Genomic DNA, 15718 nt, shown 5'->3' on the forward strand with positions numbered 1-15718 from the left:
GAACTTTTTGGAGGTGGGGCTGTGTACTGTTTATAGCTGTGTGGGCATTTCTTCTCCCTGAGTAAGGGACATCGTTGTCCAAAATTAAAGAAGAAACAATGGCATCCTACAAGATGGGATGCCGACAAGATGGGAGATGTGTGGAAGAATTGATTCTTTTTCAGCTAACACAGAGGAAGGGCCACTACTTTGGCTCTTTTCCATTTTATTTTACACTTCTGAGAACTAGATGAAGCTAATAAAATTTATGGACTAACAAAGCAGAGTTTCAGACTCACACCTACAGGGTCAGGAAGGTAACAGTTATGGATAACAAAGATAACAGGAAATGGTACCTTTCCTTTGGGATGAAGGTGCAGGAGGATTGTGGAAGAAGAACAGAACATACCCCATTCAAGGGGGACAGGCCCTACTCAACATCAGCTGATTATTGCCCTGAGAGAATGTAGGTCTTTGTCTCTAGGTCTTTCATTTTTGCAAGGGAAGCTAGGGAAATATAAGTACATAAAATCTCTTGGTTTTAATTCTTGGTAATTAAACTAAATTTAATTGTCGGGCAATCAAGAAAGAGTATCCCATGGGTTATGTCTTCCCAAGTACAAGGACCCACAGGATGGTGAAGTCCCTGGTGAGGGAGGAAGATAATTAATAGTCTATGCATGTGGGGCTAGGGTGGGGGTGGGGATAATGCAGGTGTGGATTCTGGACAGAGGTAAGAGAAAGATGGAGATCCAAGATAAATAACCTACCTTGAATCTCTGGCTTTCCTCTGAACTCTGAAAATTCATTGAGATGTAGCATCTGAGGCCCAAGTAAAGGTCTAATTTGTTTTTTTTATTGTGAAAATACTGTACAGAGGGGTTACAATTACATGGGCAAAATAATGAGTACATTTCTTATCAAGCATTGTAGCCTCATCCTTTGTTTCCCCTTCCCATCCTAAAGGTCTAATTTGTGTGTATTTGACCAATTTAAAATAAAATCAGTTGAAGCAAAGACAAACCCACATGTTAACATATATAATACTGGGTTCATATATGTTTATATTTGAGCAACCGAAAGTGTCTCTTTTACTTTTCAAAAGCATATAATGTGGTTTGTTTCTTTAATTTTGCACAGGAGATATAATTTTTATGTAAATGAGAGAGCAAAGAAAATTTCTAAATGTTTTAATTTCTGTTTTGGCACAAATATTTCTGCATCAGGCTCTTGTTGCTGGGAAACAAGAGTTGGTGATATATTTGTTATTGGAATGTAGAGGTAATAATGTACTTTTTAGTTATGTTAATAATAAATTAAGGTTAAAATAGTTGTTACAGTAGAAAAAAATAATTAGTCTCAGCAGAAAAAAGTTCTGGAAGTAGACAGGCTAGGGATATCAAAGCAGAAAAAAAGTGTTAGTTTTAGACAGCACTCCACTATAGCAATTTTTTGATGAATAATAATATTCATGATAGAACAAATACTTCACAAAGCACCTGAAATATACAGGTTGAGCATCTGTAATCCAAAAATTCAAAAACCGAAATGCTTCAAAATTGGAAACATTTTGAGTGTTAATATACTGCCCCTCAAATGGAAATTTCAACACCGTGAAACAGTTTCTTGCATAAACTTATTTAAAATATTGTATAAAAATACCTTAAGGCTCAGAGCCTATATGCAAGGTATTACATTCTCTCTCTCTCTGTGTGTCTATATATATGCAACATTCCTAAGTCCAAAAAAGTCTAAAACACATCTGCTCCCAAGCATTTTGGAGGAGGGATAGTCCATCTGCAGGCGATATTTGGCAACTACTCTTTGAATCTGATTTGTGTGTGTGTGTGTGTGTGTGTGTGTGTGTGTGTGTGTGTGTGTGTGTGTGTGTGTGTGTGTGTGTGTGTTTCAGTCATTTGGCTTGAATGCAGGGCCTGGGCACTGTCCCTGAGCTTTTGTGTTGAAGGCTACCACTTTGAGCTACAGCTCTACTTCCAGTTGTTTGGGGGTTAATTGGAGATAAGAGTCTCGCAGACTTTCTTGCCTGGACTGGCTTTGAACTGTGATCCTCAGATCACAGTCACTAAGATTATAGGTATGAACCACCAGCACCAGGCTAAATCTCACTACTTTTTAACATATTAAGTTCTTCAATAATAATTTCTGTGATTCCGATGAAATAGAATTTTGTGAGTACTTTCTTTTGTTTCTTATCCAAGTTTATTCTTCCAGAGAAAATAGCAGCAGCAGAGAGAAAAGAAAGTGTGCATGTTCTAAAAAGTGATTTCAATCAACTTACTCAGTGAAGGATACCTGGATCCTGTGTTTATGCCTCTATCATAAACATTGCTGTCAGTATCCTGGCCTCCTACACTGTATTTTTGCTTCCTAGGGATTAGGTCTCAAGTCATGTGGCTCTCCATTGCCTTTAGTTGCTGAATATTTCCTTTCTTCTTTTACTTGTGCCTGGCTCAAGGACATGCCGAGTGGTGTGTTTCCTTTTCAGTTATGGAAAGCCTCTGGCCTGGACTCAGGGTCTCTGGCCCTCAACTCAGGCAATCTATGAATGTGTAGGGATGAACTCCATTAGGCACTTTGGTAGTTCCTTTCTATCACTGGGCTATTACTAGGACATAGTCAGGCTAGAAAGGCTGTGGGAAGCTGTGGAGGTAGGAGGAAAGGTCCAGGAAGGATTATAGTAAGAAGAGCCCTCTCTTTGGAGAACTCCACAGTTGTTTCCTGTTAGAACCCAAAGGGTAGACATTTTTCTTTGGTTCTTTGGCTCTTTTAGTTTCCCCACCTGGAGCCAAGGGACAAATCAGGGAAGAAACCAGCCTCAGGTGTTCCTTCATAGCTCCTTCCCTACACTTCAGCTTCTAGACATCTCACTGTGGTTTTTGATGGACTCTTTGACTCTTCTGAGGTTTTCTCAGTTTTCTTTGATTCCTCATTGGCATTGCCGTCATCAGCCTTCTCTTCTTTTACTACCTTGGTTTCAATCATTTCTTTCTTCTGATTCTTGTTTGTAAAAGGGAAGGCCTTCACATACCTGTAAGCATACACAGAAAATGACAGTGAGAGGCTTCTCTGGAATGCAATGGCATGTATTGGCACAGCCCTTCCCCACACTGTACCTTTATTTCAGAGCCCTGATAAATTGTACTTGCTTATAAATACATCCCCATCTTCACAAATCAATCTAAAGTGGATGGTATCCTCAGGCACAACTATACACACAACTCTTTCACCAAAAACAAAGCCAAAAATCAAATATAGCATATATTTCCTTAGTGATCTACTCATTTATATCTTGATTTTCAAAGTGACAGCATTGATGTCTTTGGTCTGGATGACATGGCTATGCTGAAATAGTTGGTGGTAATGAGGGAGGGTGAGATGAGGAGAGATTTATGGAGTAAGAAGTGTAGCACCTCCATTTTGACCAATCAGAGGCCAGTGACAACCTCAGAAGAACACAAGGCAAGGAGGTAAAGAAGATGATAAGACTAACAATGTGCCAACAATCTTACCTTTTGATGTAACAAACTGCCAGACCAGCTGCAGCACCAAAGAAAAGGAGAGCAAGCACCAGCAGAGCCGTGGGGACACCTGGGAAATAGACAAGGCCTGCTGGTCCTTCACTTACACATTGGTGTGTGCACATCTAAATGACCCATCTCAACTCTGCATGTGATAGAGACAACAGATGATGTAGGAGAAGAGTCTCCTCTGTAATCATTTATGACATGGGGGCTCTCATTCACTTCTTTTTCTCTTTCTCCCTCCCTCTCTCCCTCCCTCTCTCCCTCTCTCCCTCCCTCCCTCCCTCCCTCCTTCCCTTTCTCTCTCTCTCTCTCTCCCTCTCTCTCTCTCCCTCTCTCTCTCCCTCTCTCATCCCCTTCTCTCTCTCTCCCCCCTCCACCCCTGCCCCCAGTCCTGGGGCTTGCTCAAGGCTAGCACTATACCATTTGAGCCAAAGTTCCACTTCACTTCCAGCTTTTCTTGGTGCCTAGTTAGAGATTAGGGTCTTGCTTGGGCCAGCTTCAAACCCTAATCTTCACATGTCAGATTATAGACATGAGCCACTGGCACCCTTAGCTTCTCATTCACTTCTCTGCTTCCTGCCTATAGAACCGTCGACCTTGCTGCTCATGCTCTCTCTATTTTATGTACTTTCTATTGTAAGGAAACGCCTCCCTGGCAGACCTAAGCTCCGCCCTCGATGGCAGCACCTGCACAGTAGGTGAGGCACCTCCTATTTCTGGCCTCAGACCACATTAAAGGGCCTCCAAGGAGCCAGACAGTACCATTTTCTCCCTTTCCTCATGAGAACTTGGCCTTCAGCTCTGCTGGCAATGAATCTTTTCCTCTATGTGACTTTTGTCAGCGTGGTCTTTTGGGTTACTTTCTGCCTAGGTTACATTTTCCTTTCAACTATAAAAAAGTTGAGTTTATTTCCTCTGGCCTTAAGACCCAATTTAGTTAACAGGCCTGCCTGAGAAAGAAGTGTCTGAAATAAAGTCTTAGAAGTTAAAGGATAGGTTTTTCTCTTTATGGTAACATATTTTTTTTTTTGGTCATGGGGGCTGAACTCTGGGCCTGGACACTGTCCCTCGGCTCTTCAGCTCAAGGCTAGCGCCCTACCACTTGAGCCATAGCACCACTTCCAGTTTGTTTATTTTTTTTTCTGCTTATGTGGTGCTGAGGAATCAAAACCAGGGCCTCACACATGTGAGGCAAACACTCTACCACTGAGCCAACTTCCCAACCCCAGTAATAAACTTTTTAAATCTTTTTTTTTTTTTGGTGTGGTACAGGGGTTTGAAATCAGGCCTGGTTCTTCATCAGCTTTCTTGCTTGGCTGGTGCTCTACCACTTGAGCCACACTTCTATACTTGTTTTTTGCTGATGATTTTGAAGATGGAGTCTCTTGGACTTTTCTTCCTGGGTTGGCTTCAAACTGTGATCCTCTAGATCTCAGCCTCCTAATTAGCTAGGATTACAAGTGTAAGCTACCAGAGACTTGATTTTTCAAGAGTAAAGCTCTTTTATACTCACAATCTGAAGCTTGTTCCTTAAGATTTGACTTTATGAAAGTTGAGTGCGTATTATGTCTTTATAACTGGCTGCATTTGAGTACCTCTCTGAAGACAGGCTGAATTCTATATGTCATCTTAGTACATAAACACACACATCCACACCTAACATAGAACCAGAAAGCACTCACCTCCAAACCCAGCAACTTCATTCTTGAATGCTGCTTCACTTTCAATAGTTGGTTCTGTCTCTGTAGCTGCAGAGCTAGTTTCTGTATAAACCTCTGTGATACAGATCAGTTTTGTCTTCCGTGGAATTGAGGTGGTAGCTGGAGCAGGAGTGGTAGCCAGAGCACGTGTAGAGTGAGTGGATGATATGGAGGAAGAGGTGCTGTCGCCCATAGTGAGCTCTGCTGTGTACGTCACAGTTTGTGAGTCAAACATGGGATCAAAGGTGGTGATGGTTTCTGGGAGGCACGAATTCACCCATGTGTCTGTTGGGAGAGGGAAGAATCAAGACATTGTCATAAAGAAACTCTCAGCTATTCTTCCCACTTGTCTCCCTACCAATCAGGCCTCTTACACTGCAGCCAGAAAGCTCTCACCAAAACACACATCTCATCATGTTACTTGACTGCTTGGTTGACAAGACCCTACATGGTCCACCCCCTGTCTCTGTGAAACTCATCAGCCCAGGCCTTTTCTCACTGCTTCTGCCCTGTTGAAATCCCTTCAGGTCCTTTGGCATCTCATCTCTCTCATCCCAGGCTTCTTCACGATGCTTTCTTCACCTTTACAACTCTTTGCTCTTTACTTAGCTAACTCTACCTAAGGTGAAGTAGACGATGTCAAGTGTCAGACTATGAATCATCATGCTGACTTTTTGACTAGATTGGGTCCCTGGGCATATGTTCTTGTCCCTCCATACCCTCTCTCATGGCAGTTCTCGTTACACTGTACCTCACTGGACTCTGAACTTCCTGGAAGCAGGAAGCTTTCTGACTTGGTTTTCATGGAATATCCTCTGTGGTTGGCACATAGTACATACTCAATAAATATTGGATAAAGAAGGAAAAAAGGAGCAGATGAAGAAGCCATACATATGATGCTAAGTACATATGATGCCACTTCAGGATCAGATCCATGAAAAACAAATTTCTCTGTACTCATAAAAAATGTGTAAGGAAGCATTTTAAAAAAGGGATTCAGAGGAGAAGGCATTTACATCCAGTATGGAGGACCCGTGTGTTTATGCAGCAAATGGTTATGGGGTACTCATGCCCTTTTTGAGGTGTTAGGCACATGTAACAAGGGAGACAGAATCCATTCTCCACCCCTCTCTCTCCTTCTCTCCTTCCCTCCCTCTCTCCTTCTCTCTCTCTCTCTCTGTCTGTCTCTGAGTGTGTGTGTGTGTGTTGGTTTGATTGTTCTGCAGAGCTGACCAAACTCAGGACCTTGCACTTGTTAGGCAAGTGCTCTTCCACTAAGCCAAATCCACAACCCCTAGAGTCCCTGTTTTTAAGGGGTATACATGCATTTGGAAGGATAAAGCTAATAAAAAATAATCCAGAAAAAAATAAAACCAACAGGAAGTGGATTAAACTGATGAGGGTGGATGATGAGGGATACTTTGGAGAAGGTGATAAGAGGTCTCTCAGGGAGGTGACACCTTAGCTGAGAACTGAATGGTGGAAAGTAGCCAGTCATTGAAGATCTAGGACAAAAACATTTCAAGTAAAGGGAACAGAAAGTACAAGAGGCAGAGAAAGGTTGGATGAACGGAGCCCATTCAATGAATAAAAAGGCCAGGATGGGCAAAATAGAGCAGTAACTCATTTGGTATCAAAGAGGGGATAAGATATCCCAGTCAATAGGAATGTGTGAGGCAAGAACCCAGAAGTTAGGAAGTAGAATTAGATGAGGAATGTGACAAGAAATATAGTAAGTTCAGATTGAATGGTGTGTGTATGTGTGTGTGTGTGTGTGTGTGTGTGAGAGAGAGAGAGAGAGAGAGAGAGAGAGAGAGAGAGAGAGAGAGACAGAGACAGAGACAGAGACAGAGACAGAGACAGAGACAGAGACAGAGACAGAGACAGAGACAGACAGAGATTGAGAATATGAACAAGTGTAAGAAGTAAACAAGGCTAGGAAGAGAGAGAGTGTCAGTGCTAGAGGACCAAAATTTATAATTGCCATGTTAACAAATTTGGAATTTATTCTATAAGAGAGGGAAGTTTTCATATACATTCACTTTTATGTACAAAAGACCTCACAATTTATGACATAAATTCTCAAATGGGAAGTAGTCCAAGGCTGTGGAGCAGAGGAGTAATGTGACTACCAGTGGAAGTGTAGGAAAGATGAGCTGCTGAGGGAAGGGATATAATTCTGGAGCAAAGAAGAAGATTGTTATATTTTTATAGAAATGAGAGATACCAGAAACATCAGATCCTAAAATTTAGATCTCAGAAGGTCTAGCAACAGCACAAAAAGCCATTAATGGAATACTGGCTGAATAGAATAGAGCCATTCATAGGAATCCATAAAAAAAAAATGATGCTGAAAAAATGAGAGCTGTCTCCATCGATTGATACAGGGTAATTTCTAGGAGTGAAGTAGAAAAAAGTCACATGCAAAGCACTAGCTATGGTATGCTAGTGTTTTTGTAAGAAAAGGAAACAAGACACTCCCTGTCCCCCTTCCTTTATTCACAAAACAACTTGGAGGGATAAACCAGCAGTGAGTGGGAAGGGTGAGTCATGAGTAGAAACAGTACAGGAGGACTAGAGGGAAGACTCCTCTCACTACTTTTTTAAAAAGTACATTTTGGACATTGAGCCATATAAATGTTTTACCCATTCAAAAATAAAATAAAATAGGACAATAGACAAGCCATAAAATTGATCACAACCAGAAGCAAATGAGACCAACGCACTTCAAAATGAGAATACATTCACATAGGGTAGTGATGCTTTTTTTTTTTTTTTACTTTTTTTGTGGAGATAACTGGGACCTTACACTCTCATTTGTGTTTGTTTTTTGTTTTTTGTTTTGTCGGTCGTGGGGCCTGAACTCTGGGCCTGGGCGCTGTCCTTCAGCTCTTCAGCTCAAGGCTAGCGCTCTACCACTTGAGCCACAGCACCACTTTCGGCTTTTTCTGCTTATGTGGTGCTGAGGAATCGAACCCAGGGTCTCATGCATGCAAGGCTCATGGCTGGCATTCTACCACTTGAGCCATACTGTCAATATGGCATTTTGCTAGTTAATTTGAGGTGGAATCTTGTGGACTTTTCTGCCTGGGCTGGCTTTGAACTGTGACCCTCCAGTTCTCAGTCCCATGGGTACTAAATTGGGCACCCAGTTGGGTAGTGACTTTTTAAAGATTCAGTTTTGCCCCACATTTCCTGACCTAACCGAGAAGCACCACTGCGAAGCAGTGGTAATGAAAATAATTAGCTTGCAGATCTTGATTTTTAATGAAAGTTTCCCATCTAAAAAAAAACTGGGCTCCTTGTAGAACCAAGTATTTCCATATCTGGGACACATTACAGTTCTGGGAAGCAAGGAATCAAAGAATTACTCAAAATCTAATAGGATAAAGTGAAAGTCAAGTAGAAGGTTCTCTGACTTGATGACTTGGGACAATGTGAGCATCTGAAAGAATAAATGAACAATAATTATAAAATATGTTGCAACACATTGAGTAAATTATCATGTGTTTGTGATAGTAAAATAGTATAAGGGGAAGGGGAAAAAGTGTGTGTGTGTGTGTGTGTGAAGGCTTCTTGGGAGGACTAGATGACCTTTGCTAAGGTTAGGTTTGCTGCTGCTCAGGTGACAGAGCTAGAGATAGTTAGAGAAGACATATCACAGGGGAGACTGAGGATTTGACTCACCAGATGAGTTGTAACAGTAGGCTTTAAACTTTCGGTTCACTGGAGCATTCCAAGTCAGGACACCAATCCCATTCTTCCCACACCTGGGGTTTGGGAGAATCCTCGGGATGACAGTATACCGTTCTCTAACCCATCCATAACTGTGAAAGAACATACACTAGATGAATGGACCAATCTATTGTTGAACAAGGACAGAACCAAGCCAGGCCTAGTGTCCCATGCATGTAATCCCTTGGCTGAGATAGGTGAATCACAAGTTCAAGGGCAGCGTGGGCTATATAGTGAGATCCTGTCTAAAAACAACTAAACAACCACCACCACCACAACAAAAACACTGCCAAAAGAGCTCTGGCAGCATTTGACAATCCAGCTGTTACTCACCTGCATGTCTCAAAGCCAAACTTCTGTGCTGCTGCAACCTGGTCTTTGCTGGCTAAAGTTAGTCCCAGCAGCTTACAGGCCTCACTGGCTTCCGTGAAATTCATCAGCAGATCTGCCTTTTTGCTCACAACAGTGACACCCATAATTCTGCATGGCACTGAGATGGTAAGTTCTGCAAAGAAAGGCACATAGTTCCTCAGCTTATTGCTGTCTGTTCCTAGACCCTATAAAGCATCATTGTCTCCATGCAGTAGTAAAGTCTGTGTGGCTGGACTGGATTTAGAATAATAAGACAGGCCAGGAATTTCCCACAAGGAGAGCCTATTGGGTTAGATGAGTGTGTTTCTCTGGTTCAAACTGTAAATCTCACCCATCAGAGTCCATCCTATCCCCCTCATGAAGGTATTTTGCTAACCCTTCAAGTTCCTGAAGGGGAGGGAGGTATCTAGATAATACAGGTTGCTCCAAACCTGTTTAGAATCCGTAAAAGTCTGACACTGAGAAAATTCAAGGCTCTTATTGATAGGATAATTAATAATACCAGCAATAACTCCAAACTAATGTGGTCGATGACACCACCATTTCTGAAAGTGGATAAGATGTACTTGTTAGAAGAGAATGGGAGTTTTTAGTTCCAAGTCTTGTCTGGCCATTGGGGGGCAGGCTCACTCAGAAGTTCCTAGAGGAAGTGAGCAGGCAATCTTTCAAGCATGGTAGAGAAACTAAATATAGGAAGGAGAATTTTATTTTTTCTAGTCCTGGGGCTTGAACTTAGAGCCTGGGTGCTGCTTTTGATATTCTTTTGCTCAAGGCTAGTGCTCTACCACTTGAGCCATGCCACTACTTTCAGCTTTGGGGGGGGGGGGGAGTTTATTGGAAATAAGAGTTTCACAGACTTTCCTGCCCAGGAATGGCTTCAAACCATGATCCTCAGATCTCAGTTTCCTGAGTAGCTAAGATTACAGGACATGAGCCACTGGCCCATAGCTAGGAAGTAGAATTTTAGAATCAGATCTGGTGCTTGGATGTCACCTGTGTTGTTTGCTAGCTCTGTAACTGTAGGCTAGTTGCTTTATCTCTTTAAACCTGTTTCTTATTTGTAATATAAAGAGGAACACTATCTACCCCATTGGAGAATGAGGGTTAAGCCAAAGAGTTCTAACAAAAATGCTTAGCCCAAACCTCGTGCAGGTGGCTCATGTCTGTAATCCTAGCTGCTCACGAGGTTGAAATGTGAGGATTATTGTTTGATGCCATCCGAGGCAGGAAAGTCTGTGAGATTCTTACCTCCAACTCAGAAAAAGCTGAAGTGGTGCTGTGACTCAAGTGGTAGTGTGTTGGCCTTGAGCCAAAGAAGCTCAGGGACAGCACCCAGGCCCAGAGTTGAAACACCAGGAACAGCAAAAAAAAAAAAAAAAAAAAAAAGCTTAGCCCAGTGCTGGGTGCATAATAGACATTGATAAGTAAGCATTGACAAACTATCATCATATGTTATCTTCAGAGCATTTTGGATTTAGTGAGTTACTGATTGGTCTTCCACGGGAAATGGAGGTGGTTGAAATGTTAAGGATGTGAATAATATTTTTTACACACAATCTAATGGACCTGGAAGACCTTTTGAACCTTTCCTTCCAGGTTCCAGGATTTATAGTTCTGTATGAAACTGCCACAGTACACTATAATGAAGCTCAGAGCCTCATCCACTGAAAGCCAACACAGGGTGTTTCCATCTCCCCAGCAATTGCTGTGCAGAAAACTCTGTGGAGTCAATGCTTAAACACCTCCATAACTTTTTGTGGGTATTTAAGGGAAGTTTCTTCTAACAAACATAGAAAGAACATTCCAAAGTCCTCTGTGTGCTGTTGCTGTGTTGTGGAGCAGGGGGGAGTGGAAGGGGTTTGTGTCTGAGGCACAGGATTAGGTTGCTAGCTTCCAGACTCTTCTCTCACCAGCATTTCAGTAGGAATGATGGTGTATAAGTGAGAAGACAGACCAGCAGCAATACTGTGATTTGTACTCATAGTCACTCCAACACCTATGGTCTACTGATGTCACTCTGTGCCTAACCTGGCCTCTTTTAGAGAAAACTGAGGCTCGAGGAAAGAATAAGCATTTCTCCAAGCTCACATAGAGATATTTAGGAGGTATATTAGGGGCACAAACCCAATTTTGCCTCTCATTTTTCTTCTTCATGGCAATACTAGGATTTGAGGTTAGGGCCTTGTGCTTTCCAGTATGGCATTCTACCACACCTAAGTCTCTAGCCCTGCTTTTTGCTATTTTTTTTTCTTTTTTGAGATAAGGTCTCACAAATTGCTCTGCTTATGCTGGCCTGGAACTATGATCTTCCTGTTCTCTGCCTCCAAAACTTCAGTTCTTAACTGAGATTCTGCACTGTTTTCTACTACTATGCTATAGGGATACAGACAGACAGACAGACAGACAGACACACACACACACACACACACACACACACACACAATTGTCCATTAGGACACATGTAACTGTCTTGGAATTTTGATTTCTCTCAGAGCCTTGCTATTGCTCATGGTGCTTCTTTGGAAGTTGGCTTCAGAGGGGGCTTATTTATTATACTATAAAGCAGTTTTACTATTCTTGCTATCACACTGATCTTTAAATATTATTTGGAGCCAGTGTGGTGGCTCATGCCCATAACCCCTGCTATTCAGGAGGCTGAGGCAGGAAAGACAATAGCAAGCCTTAATCTAAAAAAAAAAAAAAGAATAATGATGTACCTATTCTGAGAGAATAAATATGGTTTTAGATATTTCTGCTATTGTTAATTGGTTGGACAAATTAGTATTGCTATCTGTAATAGATGATTATATTTTCCCAGATTTTTACTCAGAATTAAATTAAGTAAATCTAGCCAACAGAGTCTGGATCCATAGAAAGCAGTTAATTAAATTAATTTTAGCTCTCCTATTGTGTTTATAGATAGTAATACAAAGCTGGAGTTCACAGGGGGTACTCCAGCAACTCCTTTCTTAAGACTTCTATGTAAACAACAAATATGTCTATAATCCAAGCTGCTTTGGAGGCAAAGATCTAGAGGACTGCAGTTCAAGATCAGCCTAAGTAAAAAGTTAGACTCTATATTTACAAACAAGCTGGGCATTGTGGTATACATTAATCACTGCTCATAGGAGGCACAGGGAAGATAATTGAAGTCTGGAATGGCCTGAGGAAACAATGAGAGACTTTATCAAAAAACAAAACAAAACAAAACAAAAAACCCAGCCAGGTGCACATGGCTCACACCCGTAATCCTAGCTACTCAGGAGGCTGAGATCTGAGGATCACAGTTCAAAGCCAGCCTGGGCACGTATGTCCCTAAGACTCATTTCTAATAAACCACAGAAGACCAGAAGTGGTGCTGTGGCTCAAGTGGTAGAGCACTAGCCTTGAGCTGAAGAGCTGAGGGATAGCACCCAGGCCCAGAGTTCAAGACCCACAACTGACAAAAACAAAACTAAACTAAAGTATAAAAGGGTTAGAACCATGGCTCAAGAAGTAGAGTACACAAGACCCTGTATTCAAGCCCTAGTACCACAAGAATGGAAGAAAGAAAGAAAGAAAGAAAGAAAGAAAGAAAGAAAGAAAGAAAAGAAAGAAAGAAGAAAGAAAGAAAAGAAAGAAAGAAAGGAAAGAAAGAAAGGAAGGAAGGAAGGAAGAAAGAAAGGAAGGAAGAAAGAAAGAAAAGAAAGGAAGAGAAAAGAAGAAAGGAAGGAAGGGAAAGAAAGAAAGAAAGAAAGAGAAAGAAAAGGAAGGAAGGAAGGAAGGAAGGGAAAGGGGGGAAGGAAAGGAAAAAGTAAGTGTAGTTGAAGCAGTATGTGATTAAGAATCAGAACAGAATTCAATGCTAAGTTAAATAAAACCATGGGTGTACACCTAACTCTGTATCTCTATATAACAGGCCCTCAAAAGAGTTCCCATCTTCTTCCCCACTCTTCCACTATCATGACTGGGGACCCTGCTGCTCTTCCAACCTTTGCTTTTCTTAGGAAAACACTGCCATTGTGGAGGATGGGGCAGGGTGTGAGGAAGTAATTGTTAAAGTATGACTGCCAAAAGAGTTTGAATAATGGCAGAGTTGTTGGGAAATGGGAATAGTGTCTCTAAGGAATGACTTAAAAGTAATAGTTCTGAGCCAGGAGTCAGTGGCTCATGCTATAATCATAGCTGCTCAGGAGTCTGAGATCTGAGAATTGCAGTTAGAAGCCAGCCCAAGCAGAAAAGTCCCCTTGAGACCCTTATCTCCAACAAACTACTCAAAAGAGCCAGGAGTGGCGCTGTAGCTCAAGTGGTAGAGTGCTAGCCTTGAACACAAAGAGGGTCAGGGACAGCATCCAGGCCCTGAGTTCAAGCCCAAGACCAGAAAAAAAGAAAAAAAATTAATAGTTCTGCTATTTGGTGGGAAAAAAGCAACCATATAACTCCAGTCTCCCTTTAAAAATTAAAATATTACTGTAGAGGAAACAACTCTGAATGTCTGTCCTGATATATTTCTATCACAGGGCATCTTCTAATAGAGGAAGGATAATCTTCCTTTAATGAAAGCACTCAGGGCTTCCTTGCCTAGAGCTGTAATAAGTGATTTGTGGTTACACTTTTTGCCTACAGTGCAGAATGAGGCTTCTGTGTAGACATTTGAAAAGCCTAGAAATTCCTGGATGTCATTCCTTTGGTTAGGGACTAATGGCAAATTGTCAAACCTGAACTTTTACAGAATTCTTTCAGTTAATTTACTACATATTAAATTTACTGTGAATTAAAAATCACATTTCATTTTATAGTATAGTAAACTTGAAATTAATGTAATTATATAAGCACTTTGAGAAACATAAAATAGGCCAATATTTATGAAATGTTACCCATTTTTCCCCACAGGCTTGATGGTTGTTTTTCCAACCACTGTTTGCTTCTTTTTTTGCTGGCTAATTGCAGACAAGATTCTCCTGGATTTGTCTGCTCAGGCTGGCTTTGAACTGTGGCCCTCAGATCTCAGTCTTTGGAGGAGCCAGGATAACAGGCATGAGCCACACACACCCTGGCTTTGCGTCTTGAATAAAATACTCTGAAAAATGAGTAACTTCTCACTTGTAATTTCCAGATAGCATTAGTGAAAGTATACTATACCCAAAGATAAAAGCCAAAGTTATGTAAAGGTGAATACAACTTATTTGGGAAAGTTGATGTTATGTGGAAACATTTCTGATGGATCAATGCTACCAATTAGATGTTCCACTGACCTTGAGTCTCTTCAGCTGACCTTGAGTGTCTCACCATTCCCAGCAATCTATGGTCAAGAGCACAGTGGGCTGAGACCTTGTGTCTCTTATTTGGAAATATGGCAAAAGAACGTACCTTGAACTGAGATGGAGCCTTGAACCAGGAGCCCAGTGGTCCAGATGGAGGCGAGAAGCCACAGCAGACAGATGTACTTGGCCATTGTACAAACCCCTTAGAGCCAGGGAAGCTGTGCAGATGGCTACTGGCAGTGAGGGAAGCAGATGCTCAATCACCAGGCTGGATGGAGAGTTCTCGAAATATGCTGAAGCTCCCACTGTTTCACTTCATAATGGAGACATCCGGATTTCCCTGCTTTCAGGCTTCTGACTTGTCAAGGTCACTTGGGGGAAATGAGTGACGTCCCTTGAATGCCCAGGCTGTACTTTGTGGATGGCTTTCTGGAAAATTCAGCTAATGCTGACTCAGAACACACACAAATGAGGAAGGCAGATAGCACAGTGTGAGCTGCTGAAGGTTTTCCTACTTCCCAAATTCCCTGACACTGGCTTTCCCCAGGGGCTCAGTTCTCACACCATTCACAGTTATTGTTTGCAAAACCCATTCACCCATACATTCCTTGGAAACTCTCTGCCTCTAAAGGAGATGGAGCCCGGCTGTGTTTCTTTCCCCTTTGACCATCAGTGATGGTTTTTCTCCTCTTCATCTGCATTGCTCTGTGACATGTGGAGAAATGAAAGCTCCTGAGAGCAAATGCCTCTCTCTGGGACGTTTTATCTAGGTTGGAAATCTCACTACTAATATGGGGGAATTCCCTTCTCAAAAAAACAAAACCAAAAAACCTACATAAAAATTCATATTTACAAAACACAGAGGGTAAATTAAAAAGCTACTCATTTTATACCTTAGAAAAGACTTTTTGACTTTACAATAATAAACACCACAGGGGTTCTTTTCATCATTTTTATTTTAATAATTTCTGTTATGTTCTGGCAGGCCAATATTCAGCTAAGACTCCCCTTTTTCCTTGAGGAATGTGAGGAATATCTGTACTTGAAACAGCAGTGTACTCTCTATGTTTTCCCAAGTAGATTTTCAGGGGTTTTGCCCTCCAGGTAATCATGGAATCTTGGCTTGTGAACAGTGCTTTAAAAA

At 41.6% G+C, this 15718-nt stretch overlaps 1 protein-coding gene across 1 annotated transcript; it reads right to left on the bottom strand.

The window, feature by feature from the left end:
• Window positions 1-813: 813 nt before the first annotated feature.
• On the bottom strand, window positions 814-15259 carry Lyve1 (lymphatic vessel endothelial hyaluronan receptor 1). Its single transcript, XM_070035306.1, has 6 exons — window positions 14681-15259; window positions 9293-9464; window positions 8912-9051; window positions 5207-5509; window positions 3510-3588; window positions 814-3028 (listed from the first exon to the last, which is right to left on the bottom strand). Exons 1-6 carry the CDS (start codon window positions 14763-14765, stop codon window positions 2842-2844), a joined length of 966 nt encoding a protein of 321 aa, XP_069891407.1. The 5' UTR covers window positions 14766-15259; the 3' UTR covers window positions 814-2841.
• Window positions 15260-15718: the final 459 nt, after the last annotated feature.

The sequence above is a fragment of the Dipodomys merriami genome, unplaced genomic scaffold, assembly GCF_024711535.1.
Source record: "Dipodomys merriami isolate MVZ:Mamm:240054 unplaced genomic scaffold, mDipMer1.0.p SCAF_25, whole genome shotgun sequence".
In the NCBI taxonomy this organism is placed as follows: Eukaryota; Metazoa; Chordata; class Mammalia; order Rodentia; family Heteromyidae; genus Dipodomys; species Dipodomys merriami.